The sequence below is a fragment of the Andrena cerasifolii genome, chromosome 1 (assembly GCF_050908995.1).
Source record: "Andrena cerasifolii isolate SP2316 chromosome 1, iyAndCera1_principal, whole genome shotgun sequence".
Taxonomy (NCBI): domain Eukaryota; kingdom Metazoa; phylum Arthropoda; class Insecta; order Hymenoptera; family Andrenidae; genus Andrena; species Andrena cerasifolii.
Window position 1 is genome coordinate 29296150 of NC_135118.1, and position 26681 is coordinate 29322830.

The following is a 26681-nucleotide window of genomic DNA, read 5'->3' on the forward strand; positions in this document are numbered from 1 at the left end:
ATTACCCACACTGATCTATAATAGCGTTACTGCCAGTGTTGCCAACTCTATTTTGTACTGTATCTACGGTTTTACGGATTGTAAGCTGAAATCTACGGATTTTTTATCTTTTTCATGAATTAGTAACTTATAATCAGCAAAAGAATCACTTTTTTGTAAAGACTAATAACGACATCTGTTGCCACACATTTTTTGTTCATTGGTCCTGTAATAGAATCTCCCCCTTCCACAAAAAATATGCAACCAATGATCTATTAAAACGAAACAGAAGAATTAACCAATTTTCGCATCTTACGACTTGCAACGAGACACTCGAAACGTTGAGAGTGAGAGAACGATTTATTTAGAATTTGAAAGTGAGTTAATTTTATTCCAGTATTAATTATGTATTATTCAATATATAATATATATTATTTATTTCAGAATTTTCACTAATTTTCACTAATACGCTGGGACGAAGGTCTTTGGCGAAAACGACTTTCGGGGAAACATTATTTTTGGGAATAGCTCTTGTACTGAAGTGGAATTAGTAAAAGTCGATTTCACAACTTTTGCACGTGAACTTTTTTCGTAACTTGTGAAATTTTGTTGTGACAATAATTTTTTTGAGGATGTTAGGGGAGGGTCGAAATATAAGATTTCTAGAAAGAAGTTGGGAAAGGACGGTTTCCATGAGCAAGGGAATTAGCTTCTTTCATACATGTAATAATTAACACTTATGAAGAAAATCCGTAGATCAACGGATTTTTCAAAGGGGGATCTACGGAATTCTACGGAAAGTTTTACTCTTCTCTACGGATTTTCAAAAATCTCAGTTGGCAACACTGCCTGCTGCACTCTTAAAGCATTCGAGTGTCCACCCCCTGCGACGCACGTTGTGTCCGTAGGAAAAGACAACAGACGCCCGCGTGTTTTTATTGCACGAACCTGTCAATGATCAGTAGACGATACAACCCAAGTAAAACTGTACAATAATACATAGTACATAAAGGTCTGTGTATAAAATCACCGTACAGTTATTGTGTCGCGACAAAAAACAAAGCATTCGAAGTAATGCTAGGATGAAGAATATTATGAGGCTTTCGCAATTAAACGTTGAAAATGGCATAACGAGCAGCGACTCGTGTAGGTTATGCCTTCGCACTGTTGTTTCATCCACTCCGATATTCACCGAGGGTAAAATGTTCGAACGTCTGCGTGCTTGCATTCAGGATTGCTGTCCCGTCATGGTGAGTTTCGTCCCTACCTTCTTTTTGTACAAAGTACATACAGGGTGTCCCACCTAAGACTGGACAGCGCGATATCTCCTAAAGTATTGGAGATAAAAAATTAAAAAAAAATATGTAATTGAATGATTCGAGAGGGCCAATTTATTAGCCTGACGAATTTTTTTATCTATTTATTATTTTAAAAGGTACGATGGTCAAGTACGGTTTTTCAAATGGAACTATTTTTTTTTGAACACCTGAGTTGATAGTGCGTTTCAAGACAAATTGAATAAGCTTTAATGTATACACTTTATTTCCACTGGTTTTTAAGATATTGCACTTGCAAAATTACTGATTTTCACTGGAAGAAAACCCTCTGGAATAGCAAGGACCGGGGTCGGTCTTATTGGCGCCACGGGTGGCATTGCCTGTTGAAACTGATACCTACCTGCCAAAGGTCTACGACAGGGATGCAAGTGCAAAATAAAAGTAATGGTGCGCTTCTCGATACCGCAGATGTACCTACCTAAGTAGCATTTCTAACGGAAAAGAATTGTCCAGCTTTTGGGCCTGAGAACCCTGTTGTAGACCTTTGGCAGGTAGGTATCAGTTTCAACAGGCAATGCCACCAGTGGCGCCAGTAAGACCGACTCTGGTCCTTGCTATTCCAGAGGGTTTTCTTCCAGTGAAAATCAGTAATTTTGCAAGCGCAATATCTTAAAAACCAGTGGAAATAAAGTGTATACATTAAAGCTTATTCAATTTGTCTTGGAACGCACTATCAACTCAGGTGTTCAAAAAAAAATAGTTCCATTTGAAAAACCGAACTTGACCATCGTATCTTTTAAAATAATAATAAAAAAATCGTCAGGCTAATAAATTGGCCCTCTCGAACCATTCAATTACATATTTTTTTTAATTTTTTGTCTCCAATACTTTAGGAGATATCGCGCTGTCCAGTCTTAGGTGGGACACCCTGTATAACCTGCCACATCTTTATTCATTTCATTACATTTACATTGTGGATAATCTATTAAATACACGAGAGTATTCTTCATATCGATTGCATCTCTTCAGCTGTTCGAGGATGATCAACTGCCAAAGATGATCTGTGACGACTGCAAGGAAAAGGTGGCCACTACGTACGAGTTTCGTGAACGATGCAGAGAATCGGAACACAAGTTACGAGCGTTATACGATTCCAGTTACTCGTGCGCAGTTAGTCTCGCGCGTATATCATACCAGATAACTGTACGGGTAAGTGAATTGGATAAGCTAATAATTAAGAGGTCACTCTGGTAATCACGCCGCAAAATTCGGCAACATTCCTTTTTTTTTTTCAGTGAATATAATGAATAACAATGTCAAACTTTTTTTCGTATATTAATCTACTTATAATAAATACGGAACAATTGTTTAAACACACGTTTAATTGTGTTTTTTCAATGTTATCTGGAGTTCAAAATCGCGCCTTTGAAAAGACGGCGGAAGTGATTTTAGCTCACAGACTCGCCTGAAATAAAAAAACCAAACTGATTCTTAATCATTATGGGTACCGCTATCGCAGGTGCCAGAATTAGCCACGTAAGTCAAAGTTTAACAAAATTGCGCGAATTCAAACTTCAAGTAAAAATGGACAATTTCGAAATTTGAAGTTTGAATGCGCGCAATTCTGTTAAATTTTGACTTACGTGGCTAATTCTGGCACCTGCGATAGCGGTACTCATAATGAGTAAAAATCAATTTGCTTTCTCTGTTTCAGATGAGTTTGTGAGCAGAAATCACTCCCGCCGTCTTTTCAAAGGCGCGATTTTGCACTCCAGATAACATTGAAAGAAACACAATGAAAAGTGTATTTAAAAAATTGTTCCGTATACATTACAAGTAGCTTAATAAATGAAAAGAAAAGTTTGACATTGTTGTTCATTGTATTCACTGAGAAGAAGAAGCCTGAATATTGCCGAATTTTGCGGCGTGATTACCAGAATGATCCCTTAAGGTCCTTGTAGCAGATTTGTGACTTGTTTGCAGGATCGCAGCGTTCAGACAGATGACCGGACGTACGATCAACTGACGGGAGTATCGATCGATTCGACGAAAGAGATTAGCCGGGTAAATGAAAAAGAAGATGAAGAGGTGTCTAGGGAAAACGTTGAGACTGAATGTTGGTCGGAAATGCGCCAAGTCGAAGGGACAGGGAAAGGAAAAATCGAAGAGTGTCGAAGACTAACGGAGAGTAAAGGAGTGAGATCGTACGAAGCAGGAGGCGCAGATCAATTCGAGGTGGAAATCGCCGAGGATAAAAGCGAAGGGAAGGAAGAAAAGGGGAAAAGAAGGAGAGGAAACTATGCGGAAGAGCATCGTTTACCTGATCGGAAAACGAAAGCCGCGTATGTGGATCGAAGAAGTCAGAGCGTGGCGACTAAATTGGTCGGGCATGTTAGTTCAGAGCCAGTGCGTTCTGAGATTGAAGAGGTCGCCGTCGCGGATAGAGGCAAGGATCGCTGCTATACCGATCAGCCATCGAAAACGACCGACAGCAAGACAGGAAAGCGATACCTGTGCGACGTCTGCAGCAAAACATTCGTCTCGGAGTCGGGCCTTCGATTGCACTTGAAATCGCATGTCGGCGCAATGCCTCACCTTTGCCGATACTGCGGGAAAGGATTCGTTTTCCCGAGTTACGTGAAGAGACACGAAGCAACTCACACGGGCGAGAAGCGGTTCGCCTGTGAGTTTTGTAGCGCCAGATTTGCTTCCGCGAACGGTCTAAGGTTTCATTCGAGGTGGCATACAGGTGAAGCAAACTATCGCTGCAAAACCTGCGGTAAAGCTTTCATCCGAGGCAAGTACCTGAAACAACACATATTCACTCACACGGGAGAGAAACCGTTTGTTTGCAAGACGTGCGGCTTGGCGTATGGGAATCCTGGTAGCTTGTTCGTTCATGAGAAGAAGTGCAAGACCAGAATGTGCGTGTAAATCGCTAACGACAAATGCGAATGGATTCGCTCCGTTCGGTGATAAAGGTGTGAGTGAACGACTCGCTCAACAGTTACAACGTGTTGAGTTAAGGACAACGGACAGTATAGATACTCGAGCGACTCTCACTTTCTACCAAAAAATGTTGCTTTAAAATTTTATCAACATGAACATTCGCACCACAGGAATGTGGCTGGCCCTCGCTCCGCACACGCTGCTCTCAATATCAGTTGAACGCCCGCATTCTGTCGGCAACATCTTTGAGTGTGAGCAGCGTGGTGTTAAGGAGAGTGTATCTTTAATCATGTTCATCTCCCTCGACGCTTCCCTACGATTTTTCTTTATTATGGCTGTTCCGTCCAGCGGAATAATAGCCTTTGTCAGCAGGACTGGTATTAAGATGAAAAAAATCGGATTCAACGGCTCATTATTCTACAGATTTCTCACCGTCCAGCCAACCACAATCTGTTTTTGTTAATGTAGAATTATTTAATTGGAAAAAAGGATTTAAAAATGAAGCCCCTTCGAGAATATCACTTTCGTTGTATTTTTTCCATCGAAACGGACGAATGGAATCGACAAGATTGCGTCGCGTTTTTAGGAAAGGTGTTACTGAATCTAATGATGACTATTTTAGGCGAATACACGAATGAAGTCGATGAAACGATGGGAAAACATGCCACTGCTTCCAAGCTACGAAAGTCGCATAAACCTTCGGGTGTAACTTCCATGAGCATGTATGTATGTACAAGGTCTATGAGCTGCAGCAGCCCGTCCGTCAGCTCACCGTGAGCTTCGATCTGAGTATAGCGTTCCTTTTGCGCTAGTGGGAATCAACCTTTTGCTATATGAAATATATATATATATAATAGAAAGTGACGGTGTATCGACCACGGTGACGATACCGCGTTGAGCTCTAAAACAAACTGAAGAGTGAGCAGCAGTGGAAAGAAGTAGAGACGACAGCGATCCGAGGGAAATAGAGGATAAGCGGTGAACCTATCCTTCTTCCTACTATCCCTCTATATCTGTACTATAGGGCGAAGTCCACTTGCGCCCAAATCACCCGCGCCACGATCGCAGGGATTTTCCGTTTTTGTAATAAAATGAGTATCATAAATTATATGTTCCTTTTTTCGAGTCGCAATTTATATTTAACCTTTCGTTGACACACACCTCTTTTTTCAATCAACTTTGATATACCTGGGTGGCTCACACCCAGAACAATTTTTGAACGACTGCCATTCTCATCTGAAGAATCCAATCGTTATGAAAAAAATCATGGGTCAAATTCAAGGCCTCTAGAATGTATTCCAATAGTTTTTTGATTGACATTTTATCAGAGTTTTGGCGAAAAAATTCTATATACCATATGTCGAGAAAACACGAAGAAAATCTTCAAAAAATTGTAACTTTTACAAATTTCAATATTAGCAGCTAAAAATCTACAGAGTTATTATACAGATTTAATATTTTGAGAGAGAAAATAGTTTGTACGTTGGCTTTGGAAAAAAGGTATTTATTTTGCATATAGAAGGTACAGAGCGTCACAATCAGCTTATGGGTGGCTCGCACCCAGAGTGCAATTCCGATAATGGCCCTTTCACAGATTTCTCTTCCATATTCCAGGAGATTTTCATAAATTTTGAAACGAAAACCACTGGCGTTGCGGGCGATTTAGACGTAGGTGGAATTCGCCCCATGTAGTAAATTATAGTCGCCATGCCGTGATCTGTGTTGTTTTCTGCACTATGCATCTATAGCCATTAAGTTATATACAGCTGAATATCTATAGTCTGTTTGTAACACAGATATAGTTTCACCATCTTCCCTCTTTCTCGGACCGGCCGCCATTCACTCTCCAGTTTGTTTATAGCTCAATGCGGCGCCGTTCCTCGAGAACCTACTAACGCAATTTAAAGTCTTTGGCATAGTAAGAATGTATGTAGTACTAGGTAGATACATTTCGTTGGTCCGGCGCTACCTTGTTTCGTTGCAAACAGAGCTTTTGCGCACGGACATTTCCCAGGAAGCGATCGACAACCACTGGCTGGTGTCCGATCTGTACCAAGTCAATCCCAATGAATATTTCCCGTTAAGATTGCTATGTTGACAGTGGCTAAACCACCATCCACCATGATAGTTCGCGGCGCAGTGTGCCGTGCTGGCATCCATATCGCGATCTCTCGCGCTGAAGGCCATGCCATTCTGGTAAGAGAGCGCATCGGTCGCGTTCCCGACGTAACCGTCTATCCGTAGCCTGTATCCGGTCTCATCCGAGCCGACCGTGAACCATTGATACTCAGCGCGCCACCGTTCTCCGTAAGTATCCAACAAGTCGATCCTGAGCCTGGTGCAATTGTCACGAGTTAGCTTGTGAAGCATCTCATTCCCGATCCAATACTCGCTAACCAGAGAACCAAAACCTAGAGAGTAATCATTCCAGCTACGATCGAAGTCGAGTGCGCCGTTAATACGCCGCGCCACCACCATCCAGCCGTCGCGGCAGTAAAGCAACGTTGGGGCTCGCTGGAGTGGTTGACCCAACTCCAGAAGCTTCGGCCCGTCTCCAGGCTCGTTCGCAGACTGTTGCTCGCAGTTAACTGGCAAGCTGTTCGCCGCCAGATATCGATCGTCCAGCTGGAGCACGTTCCACGACGGTTTCGCAGCAGGTGCGGAAGAGAATAGCCGACCGAAATCGCTGATGGTGACGATGGTTTTATTGCTGTCTGTAATTGTTAGCCGATTGATCGCCTCCTGGTGTTTATCGCTTCTCTCCTGCAGCTTCGACGCGCTCACGCTCAAGGCTTGAACGGCTCGACGCAGATTGCTCAACTCCTCTCTGGTCAGCGACAGCTCAGCCGCTTTGCGAGCGGCATTCACGCCGAGCCGCAAGAGTTCCTGCTTCGTCCAGGAGCTGTTGGTATCCACGGCTTCCTCGAGTGCCCGCACCGAACCGACTAGCCGCGAACTCAGTGACTCGCCCATCTTCCTCGTCCAGATTACCGTGTCGGTCACATTTGACACGCGTCGAATCAACTCGTTCTGTGCTTTCTCTAAGCTTTTCACACGTTTACTCAGACTAGCCGGCCATTCGCGGCTCTCGTACGACATACGCTTTTCTAGCGACGTTCGTCCCTGCGCTATTAAGAAGAGCTTACGCTCCAGGTTCTTTAGACGCTCTTCGACACGGACTCGATACTCCTCGCCCCGTCTCGAGTAACCGTGTCTCCTCGCGAGGCGATGTCGACCGACCGTTGCGCCGTATACCGCCGAGATCGTGCTTTTGCGATCCCTCTCTCCTGTTGACCTTCCGAGAGACGATGGCGCGGCTGTGTACGCTCTTTCCGCCTTCTCTATTCGCCCGACTGTCGGGTTTGCCGGATCTATCGGCGGTGATTCGCATCTGGGAGCCTTCACTTCGATCTGAACCGCACTCAACTGGAATTTTTTAATTATTATTCATCTGCGGATTCTACGGCTACGGGGAAAAGATTTTATTAGTACGGATAGGAATGGTCTTTTTTTTATATACAGTGCGATTGAGAGGCATCGTCTTGCACCAAGGTGCAATATGCTGTGAATAGAGGAAATCGGTAAGTAGTGGAGGATAAAGTGCACGAGGAAATTTTAGAGTGTTATGAGAGTATAAAATTTCTCCAAATAGAACATTCAGAAATGCTTATGGGAAGCAGAGTGTTTCCACCATTCGCTGAAAAATGGAAAGCAGGACCCGATCTAGAGGGGCCCAAGCAGGCGAATCTCGGTGCGGCAAAATTGATAGAGTGAGAAAAATTAGTCAATAAAAAAGTAACACTTATTTAAAAAAGAGGTAAAAGAGTAGGTAACACGTGTTTGGATTCATTATTAAACTTTATAATTACATAAAAAGGGCGTCAAAAATGTTTTTTGCCCAGAGGGGTGGAAGAGCTGGATCGAGTCCTGATGGAAAGCACACAACTGTACAGTATAGTTCTGAAATCGGTAAGGAACTTTAGTCCCTTTTCAAGAACGGCCCTCGGCTCCGGACAACTCCGAGGAGAGAAGAAAAAAGAGAAGAGGAAGGAACGCGTGAAAACGAATGACCGAACGAACGCCAGCTGGCTATGGCTACGGCTACAACCCATGGGTTTGATCGAACGCGGCAGCTGCAGCTGTCGCGTCACGGTCCCGCTGCTCACCGGCATTCCTCGCTTGTTCCTACAACGGCATATATTGTACATACAGGATCAGGGTGGTCACACCCCCTCCAGAATTCCACAGTTCCAATTCAGAAGAAGTGATCTCTGTAAAATTTCAACCCGATCGGATGACGTGAGATCGTGCTCCAAAGCCCTCGAAATTTGCGTGCGGCTCAGCTGCTACTTCAAGTCCTATTCAAGAATAATCGAAGAGTCCTTGTAGAAAACACTGTAAGTGCCAAAATTAAAAAAAATAAAATTTTTATCGGAAAATGTTCTGCGTGCCAATGGTAATACTATAGTATAAAATTTGATTTTTGGCTTACAGTGTTTAATAATACAAGGACTCTTCAATTGTCCAGCATTTATGTAGCTACTTACATCGATTCTAAATTTTAAACTGCTCCCCGATAGCTTCTTTGAGCGTCGAAAAGAGATCACCCGCCTCGATTCTTCGTCCACACATGTGGCATTCGCGTTTAAACAGACAAATGTGGTTACGCTATTCGTGCACGAATATTCGGTATTTCTGCTTAACACTTAAGAGTCATGAAAGTACGCAAGAGTGCTGCGCCCAGCAGAGCAATAGCCTTTGTAAATAGGACCTATATCGAACGGAAACATACATGCTTTTATACGGCACCGTAGACTGTAGAGTATCTGCAAGACCAACGAAATTAAATTTCAGAGATCCTTTGTTCAGAAGACGTTCACGCGTGGGAAAGTGAACAGTGAAAAGTACAGATGCGACAAATTAATCTGGGTTTATTTTTTCTTCTGTTGTGAGTTGCGTGACCCATTAAACACTAGGATGCAGCTGCTACAACTCGCGTCGTCATTCGTTGACAGAGTAAACAACGTTCGTACTTGAATGTTCTCATAGCATGGGGACCATGTTTGGCGAATAATCGCACGCAAATATTTGTGAAAATAAATCAATTCCCCGTAAACGCGTTCCTATGTGGAGGTGGCGCAAGAAATTGCTACTCGAAAATATGCAGGATTGAATGTAAAATGCGAAAGGGCCGAGAATCGAGGGAAGCAGTTATGGATACCGGTAGAAATTAATACTGGCAGCGGAGCGAATCGCAAGGGGAATTTTAGGAGGCAGCTGCGAAGCGACGGAACGACCCTCTCGAATCGCTGAACCGACTAAAACCCCGTGTCACGAACATGCTACAGGTGTGCCCATTTATTCGTGGTATTCTACACGATCCTAGAATGCTCTGCGCCTTTCCATTTCGAATCACCAGTGATGTACAATATCACGGACGAAGGAAGAGCAGAGTTTGAGAGAAAGGGGAGAGAGGAAGAGAAGGCAGATGCGCGATCGACGGAGCACGAGCAGGTGGAGAGGAGTCAGATAAGGAGGATTGCGATGAAAAAAGAAAGCCCGAACACGGGGAAAGTGGCGTGCAGCTTGAAAGGGGAATAGAAACGAGCCAAAAAGAAGAGGCCCGAGGGAGGAGGGGAGAGAGAAGAGGCAGAGGAGAGAGAGAGAAAGAGAGAGAGAGAGAGCGCGTTACCTGGCTCGCAATGTCGGCGCAGGTGCGGGAGAGCAAACTAAAGCGTTCCTTGACCGCTGCGATGTCGACGCGAATCGTACCGAGGACGGCTTCGATCTTCGCGATTCTACCGCCAAGATTTCGAATTCCCCTTCCAACCGCTGCCACGTCTCCTTTGAGGAGATTCAGCTCGCCTCTCATTCTGGATCTCTCGGCGAGCTCCTCGCTCGCGTTCCTCGTCCTTAGCACTTGGGCAACCTCCCCCTGAAGTTCAGTTACGGCGCTTCCTAGCCACCTTACTCGCAGTCTCTCGTTCCTCGCCTCGTTCCCGTTCTCGTTGCCGCCGCGAAGAGAGTTCACTTCCTTTCTGAGGAAGAACAGACATCGATTGGGACCGTTAACGCCAGAAAGCTACTCTCCGCTTGCGAACACAAGCGTCTTCCCCTAGAATCTACATCATGTACTTTTTATCTCGCTCGGAATTCGAAACGCTACCATGCCGATGTAAGGAAATCGGAAGAATGGTCACTTTACCTCAGCTGCTTCACCTCGTTCTTCAGAACAAACAACTCTGTGTTCTTCTCGATGGCGCGCTTCAGGCTCTCCTCGAGCGCGTTGTAATCCTGCTGCCGATGATCCAGCAGAGCGTTCACTTGCTCCCGTATCGATCGTATCGCGTCGGTAACGTCTTCGTCCGCGGGAGTTTCGTTGCGCGCGTCACCGGCGACGAAGGTGACCCACGACGCAAACAATAACAAACGCCACGCTCTCTTTAGAGTCATCTTTGGATCGGAAGCAGCGAGCTACGTAAAATCACCGTTTACTATCGTCGCGAATATTTATCTACTCGAAACACGGGAATGCGGTATCCTGTTGGATAGCGGAGTTCCTACTGAAAACCTTCACTGTTAACTTCTCTCGCCGAGCAGACGTTTACGTGTTCGCTGGAAATTGCACGCGACACGTGCACGGTGCCCCGACACCGAAAGCTCACTGGTCAGACTGAAAGCCGCCCCACCACTTTTATATCGCCCTCATCCTTGTCCCTTCCGTAAAAAGTTGGGATACGGACGGACCAGGCAGCGAGCAGGTGTGCTCGCTACAGCCAACACCATGGCTGTGCATTGTCCCGTGCCTGCAAGCTGCGCCCCCGATACAGACCCTGGCAACGGCAACGTAAACGGCACCGAACATCGTCCGTTACTACTTGACTGAGAAGGGAACATTCCGGACCCGGAAATTTCGAAAAATTCTGAAATTTTGCGAATATGTAGGGAATTTCCTCCTGATTACAACGCAACTTTTGTTTGCTGCCCAAATTCACTCTGAGGGGGTGTAATTGACCGCTGAAAATCCGGTTATTTTTCCGATTTTGTGTTACAACTCGTGGTATAATACTTTTTTTTTCACTAAATGCTAGATCTAATTAAAAGAAGTATCTTTTGTCTTGAAACTTTTTTTCTATCTCTTACGGTTCGCGAGTTATAACACAATATCGGAAAATAGTCGAATTTTCAGGGGTTAATTTTAAGAATTAACTTTTTAAAGAAGTAGCTTTTGTTTTGAAACTTTTTTTCTATCTCTTACAGTCCACGAGTTATAATACAAAATCGGAAAATAGTCGAATCTTCAGGGGTTAATTTCACCCCCTTCGAGTGAATTTGGGCAGCAATAAAAAATTGCGTTGCAATCAGGAGGCAATCCCCTACATATTCACAAAGTTTCAGAATTTTTCGAATTTTCGGGTTCGGGATCTTCCCTTGTGAGTCTTCTCCACAAATCCTAATCGTAAACTATTACTTACTATTAGAGCAATTTCATAATATAAGGGGCAATTGCGTTGTTGCCATTTTTCTTGTTATATTACATGCGATTTCGCTCGGGCGCAGGGAATGCAACGTGTTAAAGAAGTGACTGGATCTCGTATTCACACACGCTTGTATATGCGAGTATGTGTATGTATGTATTCAGTGATAAATCGATCGATATCGGTCTCAGCCAGCTCGAAACTGCCTTCCTTAAACTATATATTTATATTAGGTGAATAAAAGAATTAAGTAATGATAATTGCAGTTAATGGATCCCTTCTGTTTTAGAATTCAATTCCAGAAATTACTATCCCGTTGACGCGTTCGCGTGGAATTTAACGATAGCGCCTGAATATCGTAACCGAGTTTAAAGTTGCAACCGCCGCGCGCCGGCTGTCGACGCCGGGGACGATCGAGAGGGCACGGGACAGCGACAAGTCATAAATTACGGTGCCCTCTCACTCGCCGCGGCGAATATAAAAGAAGTAGTGGGGATGGCGGGTTATCACTCGTGGAATCACCTATAGAGGCAGCACTGTGCCCCCGATGCTCGCGTACTTGTAACTTTTCTTCTCAAGCTTTAACCCCTTCACAGTTTATCCCGGGCCGAGTGAAATAAAATAATAAAAATAGAAAATACTTACAATTTTTATCGTAAATGGAAATAATTTAGAACATAAAGAAAATATACATTTATTCAACCGGAACTTGAAATTTTATTAAACTGTCAACGGGTTAAAGTTGGAATTATTCCACGACCCGAAAGGGCAGTCATTTGAAAACCTATATTACTTTAGTAAGTTTCTTGGAAAATCGATCTTTGTATGATAGAAATGAGACGAATACATTACATGTAAGGTCCGCATTTCGCGAGGTCAATAATTTATTGAAAACAACTTGTTCTCTGACAAGACCTAAAGTTCTAAGCTTCTAAAGAAACGCGCGCACGATTCGATATTCGGGTACGGCAGATGGTGTATGCCGTGAACATCTTTGTCGCGATAGCGGTATAGTACATACAATATACAATACAGGAGTGTTCGACCAACAGATAATAATTGAACATGTTTTCTTCCACAAAAGTTTCTTAAATATCTACGATAAAGCGCGCTTTCGTCGACTAAATTTGGGAGAAACTTGCACGCAAAACCATATAAATTATAATTCAGCTCCAGCCGCAACTTGTCTCGCTCCTAGCGGTAAATGAGAAATGAGAGAGGAGAAGCATTAGCTATCAGTCGCGACACGCACTGCAATCTTTATGTCGCAGGGAACGTTCGTTCTACGTTCGTTTCGACCATATCGAGGAAAACTACAACGGCTCTGTCATTGGTCGGTGAATTCTACCTGGTGCTCGATATAGTCATCGTCGCCATACTCTTCGAAATAGGTAGTCAATACGTTGGCACAACGCGTTTCGATAAAATTTCGATCAGCTTTTCGTATCGTATCTTATCTTACCGAGTGAAATCTCATATACAGAAATAATAAAAATACTTCTCTTCACTCTTCGAATTCAACGACATCCTATATACGTATATCCAATGTGTCTCAACCGATGGTAGAACGCACAGAAGACTGTTGATTCTACATGAAAAAAAGAATCCAAAATATAGAATATATTTCCTTCGTAAGTTGCTCTGCTTTCAAGAAAATTGAGTGTTCCATTTCGACCTAAATACATAGTATGCTCTTCTCACGGACCTTACGAATCTTACGATAGTAGGGAAGCGCTGAAGCACGGGGAATGCTTCCCTCCTATCGCACGAAAATCCTTCCCTTCAGTCACGTGAAAACTGTACGCACTTTGGAGCACGCGTGCCAGGTCGAAAGTGAAAATTTAATACTCTCGAAAACGAAGCAAGTGAAGAACCAAATTCTATATTCTCGTCTCATTTTCTTTTATCTATATAGAATCAACAGTCCTCCGCATGTGCCAGCAGGTACACAAGATATCGTGTATATACATATGAGGACGCGGAGGGTTCACATTATTTTGTATCCGAGGTTTCGTTTTTATAATCTGAACAGTCTGTAGGTATATGGATTCCCCTAAACTCGCGTTAACACGTGATATACGTTAGATACTAAATGGCACTCTATTTCCTCGCAATGAACGAAATCGAGTCGAATCGAATCTAAAAATTGCAGCAACGATTCAACGCGATTTTGTTCAAAGCAAAGAATATAAAACTCGATGGAATCGGTATATGTACGCTCGTATGTATGTACGTGAGAAAACGGCTGATTTTCATCAACCCACTCGAAAGCATCCGTGCCCTTGTTCGTTATCGAATAAAATCCTACAGTGGAGAAACGTCGGTCACCACTCGGAGCAATTCGACGCCCCATTCATTGGTACCGACTTACTACATGTAGCTTCCACTAGCGGTCAACATTGCTACGGAGTGTACCGCGTCGTCCTAGCTTATTTGTACATACCACAAATCTTTGGATATACGAATGAAACGTGAGCATCGCTTAAAGGCGATGCAGTGGATACGTCATTTCTTTACAACTTATATGTACGTGGTAGTATCGTATCGTATCCTATCGTATTGTATCGTATCGTATCGTACCGTGTCGTATAGTATCGGTTAAATACCGGTATACTTGTACATATATTCGTCGACCGAGCAGACGAGAAAACTGAGAATCGTTTCGTACCTGACCGGTCGAACGAAACGAGAGGAAACAAAGCCAAGTGTAAGTTGGCGTTCTGGCTTAACTTTGCGCCGACCCGTAGGTTCCCGTCGGCGGTCGATATAACTTGGGAAGCGTCAGAATTTGCAAACTGTTGAACGCGTATTTCCTAATTCCGATATTTTTCCATGTGTTTTCGCGTCGGCAACCCTCGCTAGAATAGAAAGAAAAATCATGCATCGATACTATATCTCACGTGCATCCGAAATATTGCAATTATCGTTAAACTGCGGTTTTAAAGTGTCGCCGTTCGGAGCTTCGAACGGAGCCATACGAACCTTCGCATACAGTCGAGAGCTCTGGTGAACTCATGCTCGGCCAGATGGTACTCGGAGGACAGAATGTTTACTTGCTCCAGAGTAATGGACATGCCGGTACGGTCCTTTGCGCTTTTGCAGCTGGTAAACCTCAAGCCGCGCATTCTCCGACAGATTTGAGAGGACAACTGTAAGATTCCGATGTTCTTGTTTACCTTGGCGTGAACGGTAGCTTTCAGGTTCACCATCAGCTCCGCTAACGTTTGGCCGAGCGGCGATCTTGTGCCGACTAAAACGAACAAAATCCAGCAAAGTAGAGGAGTAGCAACGTATGTACACCTATGGCTGAATATGGAAAGGAAGAGTCCTTACGTCGAGTGGAAGTTGTTTCCATAGGCAGGTTCAGCTTCTTGAATCGCAAATAATATTCGTTCAGTCTCTCGAAATTATCCACGTTGCTCTTTTCCTGTGGTTTCGTGGTTCCGAGGCTCTCCGCAAGGGAGGCCATCTCGTTGATACCGACGTTGAAGAAGACAGGAGTGACGTTGAAAGAGATGGTCTGTCTAGAGGAGGGAACCAGTGGTAGGAGAGAGTATATCGCGTCCGGGACCGGTAGCATCACCGTTAACGCGGCACGGGAGCCGAGTACTCTCGGCAGAGGCAGCTGGAACGGGTTGCTGCAGTTTCCTTCGAACCTGGGAAATGAAATTTATTGGCTGTAGTCGAAGCACAGTTATACCTGCACCGGTAGATATGTAACAGGTGGCGCAAAAATCCTCATTTCACTGGACAAAAGCAAACTTTTACCATTTATTTTGCAATTGTTCTAAATAAATGCCACGCTTTAATAACGAGGCACTATTTAAAATTTTGAAAAAAAATGAAGATATAGTCCTGTTTGTCCTCTTTACGGGTCCGTTTTCAGAAATACGGACACTTTAAAATTGGCCAAATTAATTAATTGAATGTGACACGCTGCGTCGCCCAGCACTGGCTCGCTTGGCTGTCGGTGCCTACCTCGGTTGAATGCCGCACCTAGTCAAAGTGAAGGTGACGGTATGCATGTCCTCAACCGCCACAGCCATGTCTCCCCACATGTCTATCTCGTCTCCGTAATAACTGAGAAGCCCTTCGAACGAGACCAGAGGACCGAGAGTGGTCAAAATTAGCAGAAACATTGGATCCGGCCTCTGGCACCAGAGCTTCGCCATAATGCCGGACACCAAACTGGTCAGCTGAAAGGGAACGCGTGTGAGAATGTTGACAGATAGGTAAGACGTGAGTTAGAAGATAAACGCAAAGAGGGTGCGAAGATGCCCAATGTACCTATGTGCATACGTAGTAACGAGACACTTACCGCTTGGCTGAAACAAACATCCCGCCTGTACCGAACATTACAAGCACGCTGTGCCATTTTCGCGTCCTCCTGCACCCTGAACACCGAATGCGTCAATCTAGCGGTTTTCAACAGCCCGTCCATAGCTTGCCGCAGCTTTTTCATACTCGGCCTAAGCTCGCTTGTCCAGTCGACGATCGAGGCGAAATCCAGACCCTCGGTGAACTTGTTTCTCTGCCCTGAATTACTTTTAATCACTCTCGTCATCGAGTCAACTGCTTGGCACACTATGAAACGGAAAACGTGGAACGTTAGATCAATGTCAGCGTGCTTTTCCACAAAGCCTTTATTCACGCTGTCGATTCTTACCTTCTTTAGCCTTAGAAAACGCTGGCATCGTTTTTTCCGACCCCGGACTGGGATGCTGTTGGCGCGAACCAACGCGATTTTCCACGCCCTCGAGCAGCTTACTCGACTCGTCGTTTTTCACGTCGTTCTTCGGCTGAATAGTTACGACTTGGACGTTTTTGGTACGATCATTCGGGAAACGTCCCTTGAAACTGTGTGCTCTTCCTACGGTGTTTCTATTCCGTAACCGGACAGCTGGACTGCTGCATCTGCCGCAAAGGAATTTTACTTTCGATACCAAACACATTACGCTCGCCTCGATGTTCAGTTGCGTCAGGTCCCAAGGCTCCGGCTCATCGGTGGGCTTGTAGTAGTTGGCTGACGGTGAATTGCACATCTTTTGAGTGTCTAAGAAGCGTTTACACGGGTCCATCTCTCCTCTTATTTCCTCCTTCTGCTCGCTATCCTCGTTCGCGTTTACGTTTACGTTCTCGTTATCAGTCTCGCTATCTACTTCCTTGTCGTTGTTGTCGTTATCGTTGTCGTTGTCATTCTCGTTGTCATTGTCGTTGTCATTGTAGCTGTGAATGGTATCGGTGTTTCGGGGTTTACGAATATGGTCAGTATGCGCTTCCTTGCCGACATCGTTCTCGGCTGCTGGGAAGATGACGAAATTCTCCTCGACCGGGACATCGTCGTTGCTTGTAATATTGTTCGCGTTGACGCGCACCCCTTCGCGGTCGTTTTTCGAGGGAAACGTTGCGTAACAGTTCCTCTCGTTCTCTCTCGTCCACAGATCTTTGACGCACTCCGGTGTGTCGGGTGTAACAAAATCATCGAAATCGGGGCTTTTCAAATCGAAATTCAATTGCTGGGTGATCCGTTTGAACGGGGACAAGGATTGGTTCGTTTTGAAGTCCAAATTAAGGGCGTCCTCGTTTGCGTCGTCTTGAACCTTTGCCACCTTATATTCCTCGAGAAACGTCAACGCTTCCTCGACTAAACCTGGATCCCAGAGGCTGAGTAGAATCCTGGTTTTCGTGATCATGTCCTCGCAAATCGGCAGCATCCCGCTGGTTTGTTTCTCCTTGGCGAGTTTCATTAAAGCGCGCATCGCGTCGACCACGTCGCGCCGGAGTTGCTTGATCGCCTGTATTGCGTCGTGCGCCATCGTTATCTTCGACGTACCTTGGTACAGTTGACTGCCTCGCGTCGGCGATTCCTTCAGAGCTTGCACTAGCCTGGAACACGTTTGCGGAGGAAAATGGTAATTACGGTTCTGCCTTATCCTAATATATGTATATACATCAGCAGGATCCAGCAGGGAACAGTTACCTTATCAAGCCACCGTTTTTACTTTTGTGCGAATGCGCCGTGAACGCTCCAACGGTTATAAAGTCGTAGAATCCGCATTTGTTCAACGTGTCGTTGTGAACCCAGATCCGTTGGAGATGCAAGTTGAGGGGCGCGAACTCGAGCGTCCTATCGTTTCTGCGCGAGGACCGTTTGAAATAGCTCCCTAAGGAAGGTAAGAAAGAAACAAAGAAAGAAAGAAGGCAAGAAGGCAAGACAGCAAGAACGAAGGAAAGACAGAAAAAAGGAGAAAAGAAAGAAAGAAAAAAAGAGTGAGCGTGGAATAGAGGCGGAAGGGGGGGGGGCAATAAGATAGGATAGAAAAAGAAGAGTCTTTACCTTTGAGAGCTGCCAAGTTCTCCTTAGCTTGCGAGTAGAGGTGCAAAAGATGAAGGTGACGATCTAGCAATTCGACTTGTTTGGTGTGCCAAGGCTCTCGCAGCTCGCCCATTCCAGCCACCTCTTGCAGCAATTCCTTCTCTTCTTGAATCCAAATCGCCCTAGAAGGGTGGGGGGAGGGGGGCGGGGGAGAGCCATTTGATGGTCGATAAATTTGGATTTGCGACGGCGGCCAAAGCTTATGGCTATAGACAGACCTCGCGAGACAGAGACAAATAGAAAGCAAGTGTGTTTACTCACAGTAAATGTTGTGGAAACTGAAAACAAAGTTTACTCTCTGCCATGATTTCGTGGACACAGATGTCCCCGCCTAAGCCGGAGTGAAACCTGAAATGACGACATCGCGGAGTTAAGACTGCTCGGAGTGATTTCGCTTTGCGCGTGGAACGCGTACCTGTACGTTTGGATGTACGTGTTAACGAATAGGTACTTCAGTTGTCCCTGATGAGGCAACTTGATCTTCGTTCCCAATCGGGGTGGCAAGGACTGCGAGCGCCTGTGCGAGAGTACCTGGGCGGAGGTAAAAGGATGGAGAGAAAAGTAGAGGAATGTGTATTATATACGAAGCATTGAGAAAAAACGGACAAACCCACATTTTTGCAAAAATGGTTAGCGCGCCTTTATGCTAGAAATTTTTTAGCGCCCCCAATTTGAAGGCTTCAATTTTTTTGCACCTGTTTTCTGTTAAATATGTTTTACCTTTACGAGGTACATAAAATTACATTTTTATTTTCTTTATGTGGGAGTTGGATTCCCGTATTATTTATTAAGTCTGCGATATAGTTTTTAGCGTTCCCTTCGGCTCGCGCCCTTATGCGACGCATAACTTGCACAATGCGATTTTTATTACGTATTTCTCCAATACGAGTTAGTCCGTTTTTGCTCTCATATGTACAGTGGCGTGCAAAAGTATTCGGCCACCCTTTAAAATCCAGTTTTTTTTAGAAGCTGGAAGGATTAGTTTGCAAACTGACGTGATTCGTCGTTTTGAAAAAAATGCACTTGGTCGGAATAGCAAAAAAAAATAGAAAAGGTCGTTTTTTAAACCTTTTTTATGAGCCTGTAACAATAATTAAAAAACACACATTTGTAGATTTAAGTAAGGTATACACGTGCCTAAAATTTCATCAAAATCGGTTAACGTCGCTCTGAGTTATAAGCGCTTAAAAATCGCGAAATTCCCGAAATCCAAACGACTTGATTTTGTTAACGCTTAAATATCGCAGAATAAGATTGAAAATCGCGAAATTCCCGAAATCAGCGATTTTCGACCTTATTCTGCGATATTTAAGCGTTAACAAAATCAAATCGTTTGGATTAATTTTAAAACACTTATACGATTTTAAAGGGTGGCCAAATACTTTTGCACGCCACTGTATTTACACACAGAGTTGGACGCTAAGGATTTACCTGCTGATTCGTGCCAGAAGCGGGCTCCTTGGACGGCGTACTTTCAGTGCTGTTCCCTTTATCCTCCGCCTCAAGGTTCCACACGTTGATCGTTAAAAATCCGACAGTGGTTGTTTTCGCCGACTTCAACGGTATCCTTAGCCTAAAATCGTTGGATCGCTAGTCAGAGGCGCGATGGCAGAGCAAACATTGAAGCGAGAGGCGACGCAGCACAGATTAGAAACGAGTGTCGCTAGAATTACCTGGGGGTATCTTGAATCGCGTTCAGAGTCACTATCGCGTTCCCTATCGGCGTGGCCGTTTGACTCACGCGTTCCCGGACATCGTAGGCAGTTATCCTTACTTTACTCTCCGTCGATAAGCCGTCGCTGGCGCGGAAGCTAACGGTCGTGAGGAAGCCGGGATTGCTGCTCCGCTGCGCCAGATATGTAAACACGAATATACGCCAATGCTTTGGGCATTTATGCGAACGTGCTTACCTCAACGACCTCTGTCCGCGCGTACTTGACCCATGTGTTGGCACTTTTCGCTTGAACGTCCACCTCCAATACCGGGTTCGGCGGCCGGCCGTGGCCGTCGCAGAGGAGGTTGTCGCACGCCAAAGATATCTCGCACATGGGTATTTCGGCGGGATCTGAAACGACGCAGAGTACGAACAAGATTATTGGCTAGGAGACGGGGAAGGCGGTAGGAGCGAGGAGGAACTGTGAGCGTCGTAGTACTCGAACCTGTCGAAATTCCTCGTTGTAGCCGTAACATCTGGATGTCCGTGTCGAGCTTGTGCCCGCTGAACGCTTCTATTCGCTGCCGCAACGCGAGCAACTGACTACGCATGCAGTCGTAGCTAGCCAGTTGGAGAGCCTGCAACCAGCTGTCTCTGTCTTCGGCCGAGTTCGCGCCTAACGCTTGCAGCAAGCCTCCGTCGAACACTAGAAATTCATTTACATATTTACTCTTTGTTTACCGTTTCCTTAGGTCCCGTTTGGTCGAGTCTGACAGTGCAAGGTCAGCGGGCTTTTACAGGAATGGGAGGAAGCTTACCTATGCTGAATCCGTAGGGAATCTGATTGCTTGGTTGCTCCACTCGAACGAAGCATTGCTCGAGTATTATTACGCCAAGAGGCTCGGACCACTGTTCCCGCGATTTGAAATAAAACAACAGGTTCCCCCGTAATCTGCACCATCTCTCCAAACTTACTGTCCAACAGATGAGAATAACGTTCGCGCGTTCATTTACGGATTTCCATAATGCGAGCGAGATAATGAAAGCGTTTAGTGTGCGCGCGGTAGAAACGCGGATGAAAGATGCGATTGTTCTCGTTAACCAGAAAAAAGAAGGAAGAAGAAACAGAGACCGCAAAAAGTTATATGCGTTTGTTAAGGGGGAATCCTACTTTTTGGGCTGGAAACCTAGCAAAAGTTGGGAATTTCTTGTGCAGAAACTGGCGATTAGATTCGTCTCAAATTTGGACCGTGTTTTTATGTATCTTTAAAGAAGTTGCAGGATTTTTTTTATTATGTTTTAGTAATAAATATGGGAGTTACGCGCCCGCTGTTTGCATGATATTTATCTTACAGGTAATCCGTAACAGAAATATAAAACGGCGTTTTAATTTATACATATGTAGCTTCAATTTGGTGAACCGGAATAAAAGAAAAAGAATTATCGAGGAGAGTAGGGAGTTTTCAAACTGAAACGTCTGAAGCTTTAATTTTTGCTATTCAGTTTTGCATGAATTTTCTTATGTAACAAAAGAAGTATGTAACTTATCGCTATCCAGGTGCATCAAACTGAAGCTATATCTGTATAAAGTGAAACGTTGTTTCATTTTTTCGAATTACCTGGAAGGTAAATATCATGCACACCAGGGGATTACAAATTTTGCGCGGCGTGTTGGTCATACATAACTCCCACATTTATTATTGCAAATTAATAAAAAAAAAACTACAACTTCTTCAAAGATGAATAAAAATATGGTCCAAATTTCAGATCAATCGAATCGCTAGTTTCTTAAAAGAAAAATCCCTAAATTTGCTATGTTTTTAGCCCAAAAAATAGGATTCCGCCTTTAAACAGACGTCTCCATCTTTTCGCTAGGTACTCGAATACGTAAAGCGAAGATTTCGCATCCGAATTGATCGCACATAGGTACGAAAGCAGAGAAGGGCAAAATTTTTATTTAAATAAAAATTTCGAATACCGAATAAAAGTTAAAAATATTATTCGTCATGTGTCGAATACAGTTAATCCCGGTCAACTTACGCAATAAACAAAAACTATATTCGTCGAATAAAAAAAAACTATATTCAACAAATAAAAAAAAAATATATTCGTCGAATAAAAAAAAAACTAATTCGTCGAATAAAAAAAAATTATATTCGTCGAATAAAAAAAAACTTTATTCGTCGAATAATAAAAAATTAAAGTAACTTTTATTGGATCCGTTATTTAAATAATCTGTTATTTAGTAAATGCCGAGATCTGTACGAAAATAGATACGTGCAAACGAAATTGTCACGAAATGCGAGTGGCCGACACGAATTGAATCGCGATGTGGGCAAAAGGTGCAACGTGATTTCCAACAAGCATGCGAAACACGATAACGCTTAAGAGCGGTACGACTGACTGGAACGACAATTGTAATGAGAGACATGCAATTACACTTTGCAAGCCGGCCAGCGTGGCGCGTGTGTTCTCCTAAATAGGTATACACCATACAAATGCATAAAGCATACTCATGCACAAAGCGCGTCGCGCTTTCTCAAGCTCCCGTCTACGAAATTACTCATCCGAACGGTGCTTGCGAGATATGAATCCCGAACCTGGCAATTAGTGGGATGTGGGGCGGAAACGGGCGTGTGAAATCTGTGTTCGAAGTTTGAGATTTGAAAGCACGAAGCGCTTCCCCGACGTGACGTTTCTTCCGCATCGGAGGGACAGCCTTCCAGCGAGAGGCCGGCTGCTCGACTCGATTCGCAACGACAAGCGTGTTAATCGCGACAGATGTCGAGTTAAAACAGCAGAGGAGATGATTTTTCGGGGGGAAATGAAACAAAAAAACTTGGGATATAGGTACCTTTACTCGTACTGGCTGTAACGCAACTGAAGTCTCGGAGTGTCTTATGCGTTTTTCCCTTTTGACATTTGCTGTTAGATTTTTTACCTGTACCTGCAAATCATACGTAGCTACAGGTAGCTTTTAAACTTGCCCGGCGATCTGAGCGCAGTCGGACGTGGCTTCTCGTGCGCGGCCCTGCGTTAGTCGTTCACGCGCGTCAATTCAGTGTCCTCTGTTTCGCTTTAGGCGTTATAGGTACTCGGAACGGTGGACCTAATCGCGCGGGGTAGCCGAATGGCCGCCGCCGCAAGCTGTAGCGATGCGCACGTCCGACTCGGGTGGGACAGAACGAGAGCTGTCTGACAAGCGATGAGCGATGAGCGATGCGTAACGAATGATGGGTGTCGGGACTGTCGGGCGTCAGGGGATTTAGGGTTGAGTGGGGTCGCAGGTGGATTCTCCGACCGATCGTCACAGACGTCCAAAGGGCATGCTCGATGCGCGCTAGAGAGGTTTGCAAAAACTAGATCGCAAAAGAGAAAACAGAAATACATTCGACGTCTCTACAGATTGGAAGATACAAGCTACGATAAGTCCAGGCTGTTGACAAAACGTCGTCTACACAGTGTTTTCGTAACTATGCGACATCCCGAATTCGTAGAATTTAGGTATTTATGTAAAGCGACGATATGGTCTTACGGTGGCACTGTATGTGGATTGCACCGTGCGCGAAAATAACTGGATTTATGAGACGGTTGTGTCGTCAATGTCATCGTTACCTGCTCAGGTCGTAATCATGTTGTTTCATACAATTACGCACCAAACATTTCTACACGAATACCAATGTTGTAATCACACTTGCGTATTTTAATTAGAATATAGAATACATCATGCTTCGTTCAGGCGGTACGAATCATCGTCGGTCTCATCGCCAAAACATGTGCGATCGGTTCGCAACGCGAACGTAAACGTGATTCGAATAAGTACCGAGGTAGCATGTCATTTATTCTAATATTTTACGAATCTAAAACTACTTCTTCGTTCAGATATATGTATATATATATAAAAGTGTGCAGTTGATAAACATAGTTGTACATACATACAGGCAATGCAAGTACTAATGATATTATAGATAACGCTATCGTCTTTAGAGATGCTTTACCATAAATAACGATCGCTACACGAGTTACTAAATACGATGCAAATGAGTTAATAGCAGTGGCGGGTTTAACAGGGCGGCCGATGAGCAGTTGCCGCCGGGGCCCCTGCCGAGAAGGCCCCACTATTCTTAAAAAAAATTATGATTTTATCCAAACTATATTTTTTCGGGACTATTACACTGAGTTCGTTTTTAGTAAACTACCTCTTGATTTTCCCGAAAAATGGGCCCCAGCTCAGAAGGGCCCCAGGGCCCTATTCTCAACAAAAGGATTTAATTTTATCCAAACTATATTTTTCTCTGTACTATTACACTGAGTCTGTTTTCAGTAAACTACCTCTTCATTTTCCCGAAAAGTGGGCCCCTGCTCAGAAGGCCCCTAGAGCTCTATCCTAAAAAAATTATGATTTTATCCAAGCACTATATTTGTTTCTATACTTTTACCCCTTTTTAGTAAACTACCTCTTCATTTTCCCGAAAAATGGGCCCTTGCTCAGAAGGCCCCTAGAGCCCTATCTTAAAAAAGTTATGATTTTATCCAAGCACTATATTTGTTTCTACAGTTTTACCCCTTTTTAGTAAACTACCTCTTCATTTTCCCGAAAAATGGGCCCCTGCTCAGAAGGCCCCCTAGGCCGTATCTTAAAAAAAATTATGATTTTATCAAAGCACTATATTATTATTTATACTTTTCTATACATTCACCCCTTTTTAGTAAACTACCTCTTCATTTTTCCGAAAAATGGGGCCCTCGGAACGTTTGCCACCTGGGCCTGTTTTCCTAAATCCGCCACTGATTAAGAGACTCTGATACCGACAATAATAATTGCAAATAATAACAACGACTATGACGGCAAAAAGGTGGTAAATAATAGCGATTAATATTACACTGTTCGATTCGGGATGTTTCGTAGCTTCGACACCCTATACATACATGGTATACCTATTTGCACGAGGTCGACAAATTCTTCGTACACGGCGAGAAAATCTTTTGACGAATTCGCGATTTACCTTTGGGTGAAGAGATGTCGACGCTCGTCTGTTCGTAAATCTATATGTATAAATGTATGTATATATGTATGTATGCGTAGGCATGCACGTGTGCATGTGCGCGCGCCCCCGTCTATGAAATTATGCACGTATGTATGCTGGATACTCGGAAGTATCGGATGCCACCGCAAGTTAAGATTACAACGATCATTCGAATAAGTGCGTATGGTAGCCGATGGAACGAGATGCGGAGGCTGATAAAGCGGCAGAGGTAGACGCGTAGAACGTAGACGAGCGTCGCAGCGGACGGGTAGCGAACGATCGTAGCAAGAATTCACGATTACAAATTCAAGACTATCTCTGGACTCGTGCTTTCGGAACAGATGAATGGGCTCTACATTAAAGAGAAGACGAAGAATTTGCGTGTCACGTGAGTTTATTTTCAAGGATCAAAACATGTACAATGTAGATGAGAGAGAAGAAAACATGCGTCGGCCTGAGTGGCGAAATACATGTACATAGAATTAATCGGTTTTCAAATCGGCGACCAGTTCGCGCGAGTGGATCGCGATGTTCGTATTTGCCAAGGGGCAATGATTGAGTCACTCACTCTCAGTTCTGCGAAAGAAGCCTTCTTGTCGCTCGCGTACGTACAATATACCCTCCTTCTCGAATTTCTGCGACGGTTGCGTAGCCAGGGTTAGAAGCTCTTGCTTGTTGAACCGCATCTTGGAAGACAGTCCCCGTTGGTGGTTACACCCACGTTACATCCGTGATAAATCACGTTACGCAGCAGTATTTCTATATCCTTGTCTGCCAACAAGTAGACGGTTATATGCGCGAAACATCGATCGATTGTTAAATTAAATGTCTCGATCGCACCGACCGATTTCAACCAACACGGTCCTCGCGCCGACTCCTACAGGATCTCTAACCTATTCCTTCCTAAGCTCAAGGCGCTTTCCACTTTGGCGAGTCTACCCCCCCGCGCACAGCTCACACCCACACTCTACTCTCACTCTCACTTCCCTTCTCTCTCCTACCTACTGTCACCTGCATCTTCTTTTTTCCCCCAATCGCTTTTGCCGACACCTTTAATCAGCCTGTTCGTTGCGATAATAACGCCTGCGATGAAGCTCGATCCGGGATCATTGAATTGTACAAGAGACGTAGTTTGAAACACTCGAAAATACCCGTCGAACGGATTGTTCGGTAATGGGCAAGAAACGTTAGAAATTATCACGCCGATATATACATATGTATGAATACGTTAGACGATGAACGGATTGTCTGCGAGAACTCTGTAACGAACCTTCGTGGACACAGTATCCTCCGGTGTTGTTTCGGGAACCAGTATCGAGACACTTTCCCTCGCGGTTATTCGTCTCGCCGAACACATGTCGCGTTCCTGATACGGGTTGCTATCGAAACTTGGTCAACTACCGTTAGTCGGAGGATAAGTTTAAAGCAGTGCGTTGCAACGAGTGCGGTGCTTGTATGCGTAGACGTTTAAACGACAGCACATGCTTACGAGTGAAATACGCATGCACGAAACTAAGAAAAGGCGACGAGTGCTGGATTGAAATAACGATCGACCGGGCGTAAAACGAATGTATATCGTATTTTTACATCGCGCGACAAAGAATACCTATCGCACGCGAGAAGGGTAAAACGAGCAATCACGGACATTACTGTCATGCCGGATCGTTCGGCGTCGGTTCTTTCGAGCATTCCCGAACATTCCCGAGCAGGCTCGACCGCAGCCGAGTGTTCCCGAGCAACGCCGGTCAACTGGCATGTGCGAGTTTAATGGCGTCGAATGCGCGAGTGCTCGTGTTCTTGGCGCGTGTTTGGATTCTACCGGATTTTACCGACGCGACTTGGTAATCACGGAACGCGTTAGCTAAAATGCTGCCATCAATTACTTCGCCTGTGTCAAACGGAAGGAATTGGTCGCTTCTTTCGCAATATCCACCGGCATCA

The 26681-nt window shown here is 44.5% G+C and overlaps 3 protein-coding genes across 5 annotated transcripts; 1 reads left to right on the forward strand and 2 right to left on the reverse strand.

Moving 5' to 3' along the window:
- Positions 1-872: 872 nt before the first annotated feature.
- LOC143374339 (uncharacterized) lies at positions 873-4726 on the forward strand. 2 transcript variants are annotated; one of them, XM_076822415.1, is made up of 3 exons: positions 873-1229; positions 2286-2459; positions 3240-4726. In XM_076822415.1, the coding sequence occupies exons 1-3, from the start codon at positions 1062-1064 to the stop codon at positions 4188-4190; spliced, it is 1293 nt and encodes a 430-aa protein (XP_076678530.1). In that variant the 5' UTR covers positions 873-1061; the 3' UTR covers positions 4191-4726. The 2 variants fall into 2 exon arrangements, with proteins under 2 accessions (XP_076678530.1, XP_076678521.1); XM_076822406.1 differs by having other exon boundaries at positions 874-1229; positions 2286-2465.
- A 1322-nt stretch (positions 4727-6048) lies between these two features.
- On the reverse strand, positions 6049-12400 carry LOC143374299 (protein scabrous). Its single transcript, XM_076822325.1, has 3 exons — positions 10411-12400; positions 9898-10243; positions 6049-7631 (listed from the first exon to the last, which is right to left on the reverse strand). The coding sequence occupies exons 1-3, from the start codon at positions 10656-10658 to the stop codon at positions 6171-6173; spliced, it is 2055 nt and encodes a 684-aa protein (XP_076678440.1). The 5' UTR covers positions 10659-12400; the 3' UTR covers positions 6049-6170.
- A 131-nt stretch (positions 12401-12531) lies between these two features.
- On the reverse strand, positions 12532-26379 carry LOC143374257 (inositol polyphosphate-4-phosphatase type I A). Of its 2 annotated transcripts, XM_076822247.1 has the most exons (18): positions 26011-26379; positions 25309-25511; positions 22568-22660; positions 20532-20687; positions 20219-20419; positions 19970-20124; positions 19733-19905; positions 19491-19632; positions 18475-18590; positions 18321-18407; positions 18021-18181; positions 17664-17847; positions 16350-17569; positions 16002-16267; positions 15662-15879; positions 15017-15339; positions 14666-14933; positions 12532-14541 (listed from the first exon to the last, which is right to left on the reverse strand). In XM_076822247.1, the coding sequence occupies exons 2-18, from the start codon at positions 25424-25426 to the stop codon at positions 14409-14411; spliced, it is 4014 nt and encodes a 1337-aa protein (XP_076678362.1). In that variant the 5' UTR covers positions 25427-25511; positions 26011-26379; the 3' UTR covers positions 12532-14408. The 2 variants fall into 2 exon arrangements, with proteins under 2 accessions (XP_076678362.1, XP_076678372.1); XM_076822257.1 differs by lacking the exon at positions 22568-22660 and having other exon boundaries at positions 26011-26378.
- Between the last annotated feature and the right edge of the window lie 302 nt (positions 26380-26681).

Coding starts and splice junctions, on each gene's coding strand:
- LOC143374339 (XM_076822406.1), top strand. CDS start 1,062: ATGAAGAATATTATGAGGCTTTCGCAATTAAACGTTGAAAATGGCATA. Junction 1,230..2,285: donor AGGATTGCTGTCCCGTCATG/GTGAGTTTCGTC, acceptor GCATCTCTTCAG/CTGTTCGAGGATGATCAACT. Junction 2,466..3,239: donor CATACCAGATAACTGTACGG/GTAAGTGAATTG, acceptor ACTTGTTTGCAG/GATCGCAGCGTTCAGACAGA.
- LOC143374299 (XM_076822325.1), bottom strand. CDS start 10,658: ATGACTCTAAAGAGAGCGTGGCGTTTGTTATTGTTTGCGTCGTGGGTC. Junction 10,244..10,410: donor AACGAGGTGAAGCAGCTGAG/GTAAAGTGACCA, acceptor GTTCTTCCTCAG/AAAGGAAGTGAACTCTCTTC. Junction 7,632..9,897: donor GCGCCGACATTGCGAGCCAG/GTAACGCGCTCT, acceptor AAAAAATTCCAG/TTGAGTGCGGTTCAGATCGA.
- LOC143374257 (XM_076822247.1), bottom strand. CDS start 25,426: ATGCGGTTCAACAAGCAAGAGCTTCTAACCCTGGCTACGCAACCGTCG. Junction 20,125..20,218: donor ACAACGAGGAATTTCGACAG/GTTCGAGTACTA, acceptor GCGTCGTTTCAG/ATCCCGCCGAAATACCCATG. Junction 16,268..16,349: donor GTTTTCTAAGGCTAAAGAAG/GTAAGAATCGAC, acceptor TCCGTTTCATAG/TGTGCCAAGCAGTTGACTCG.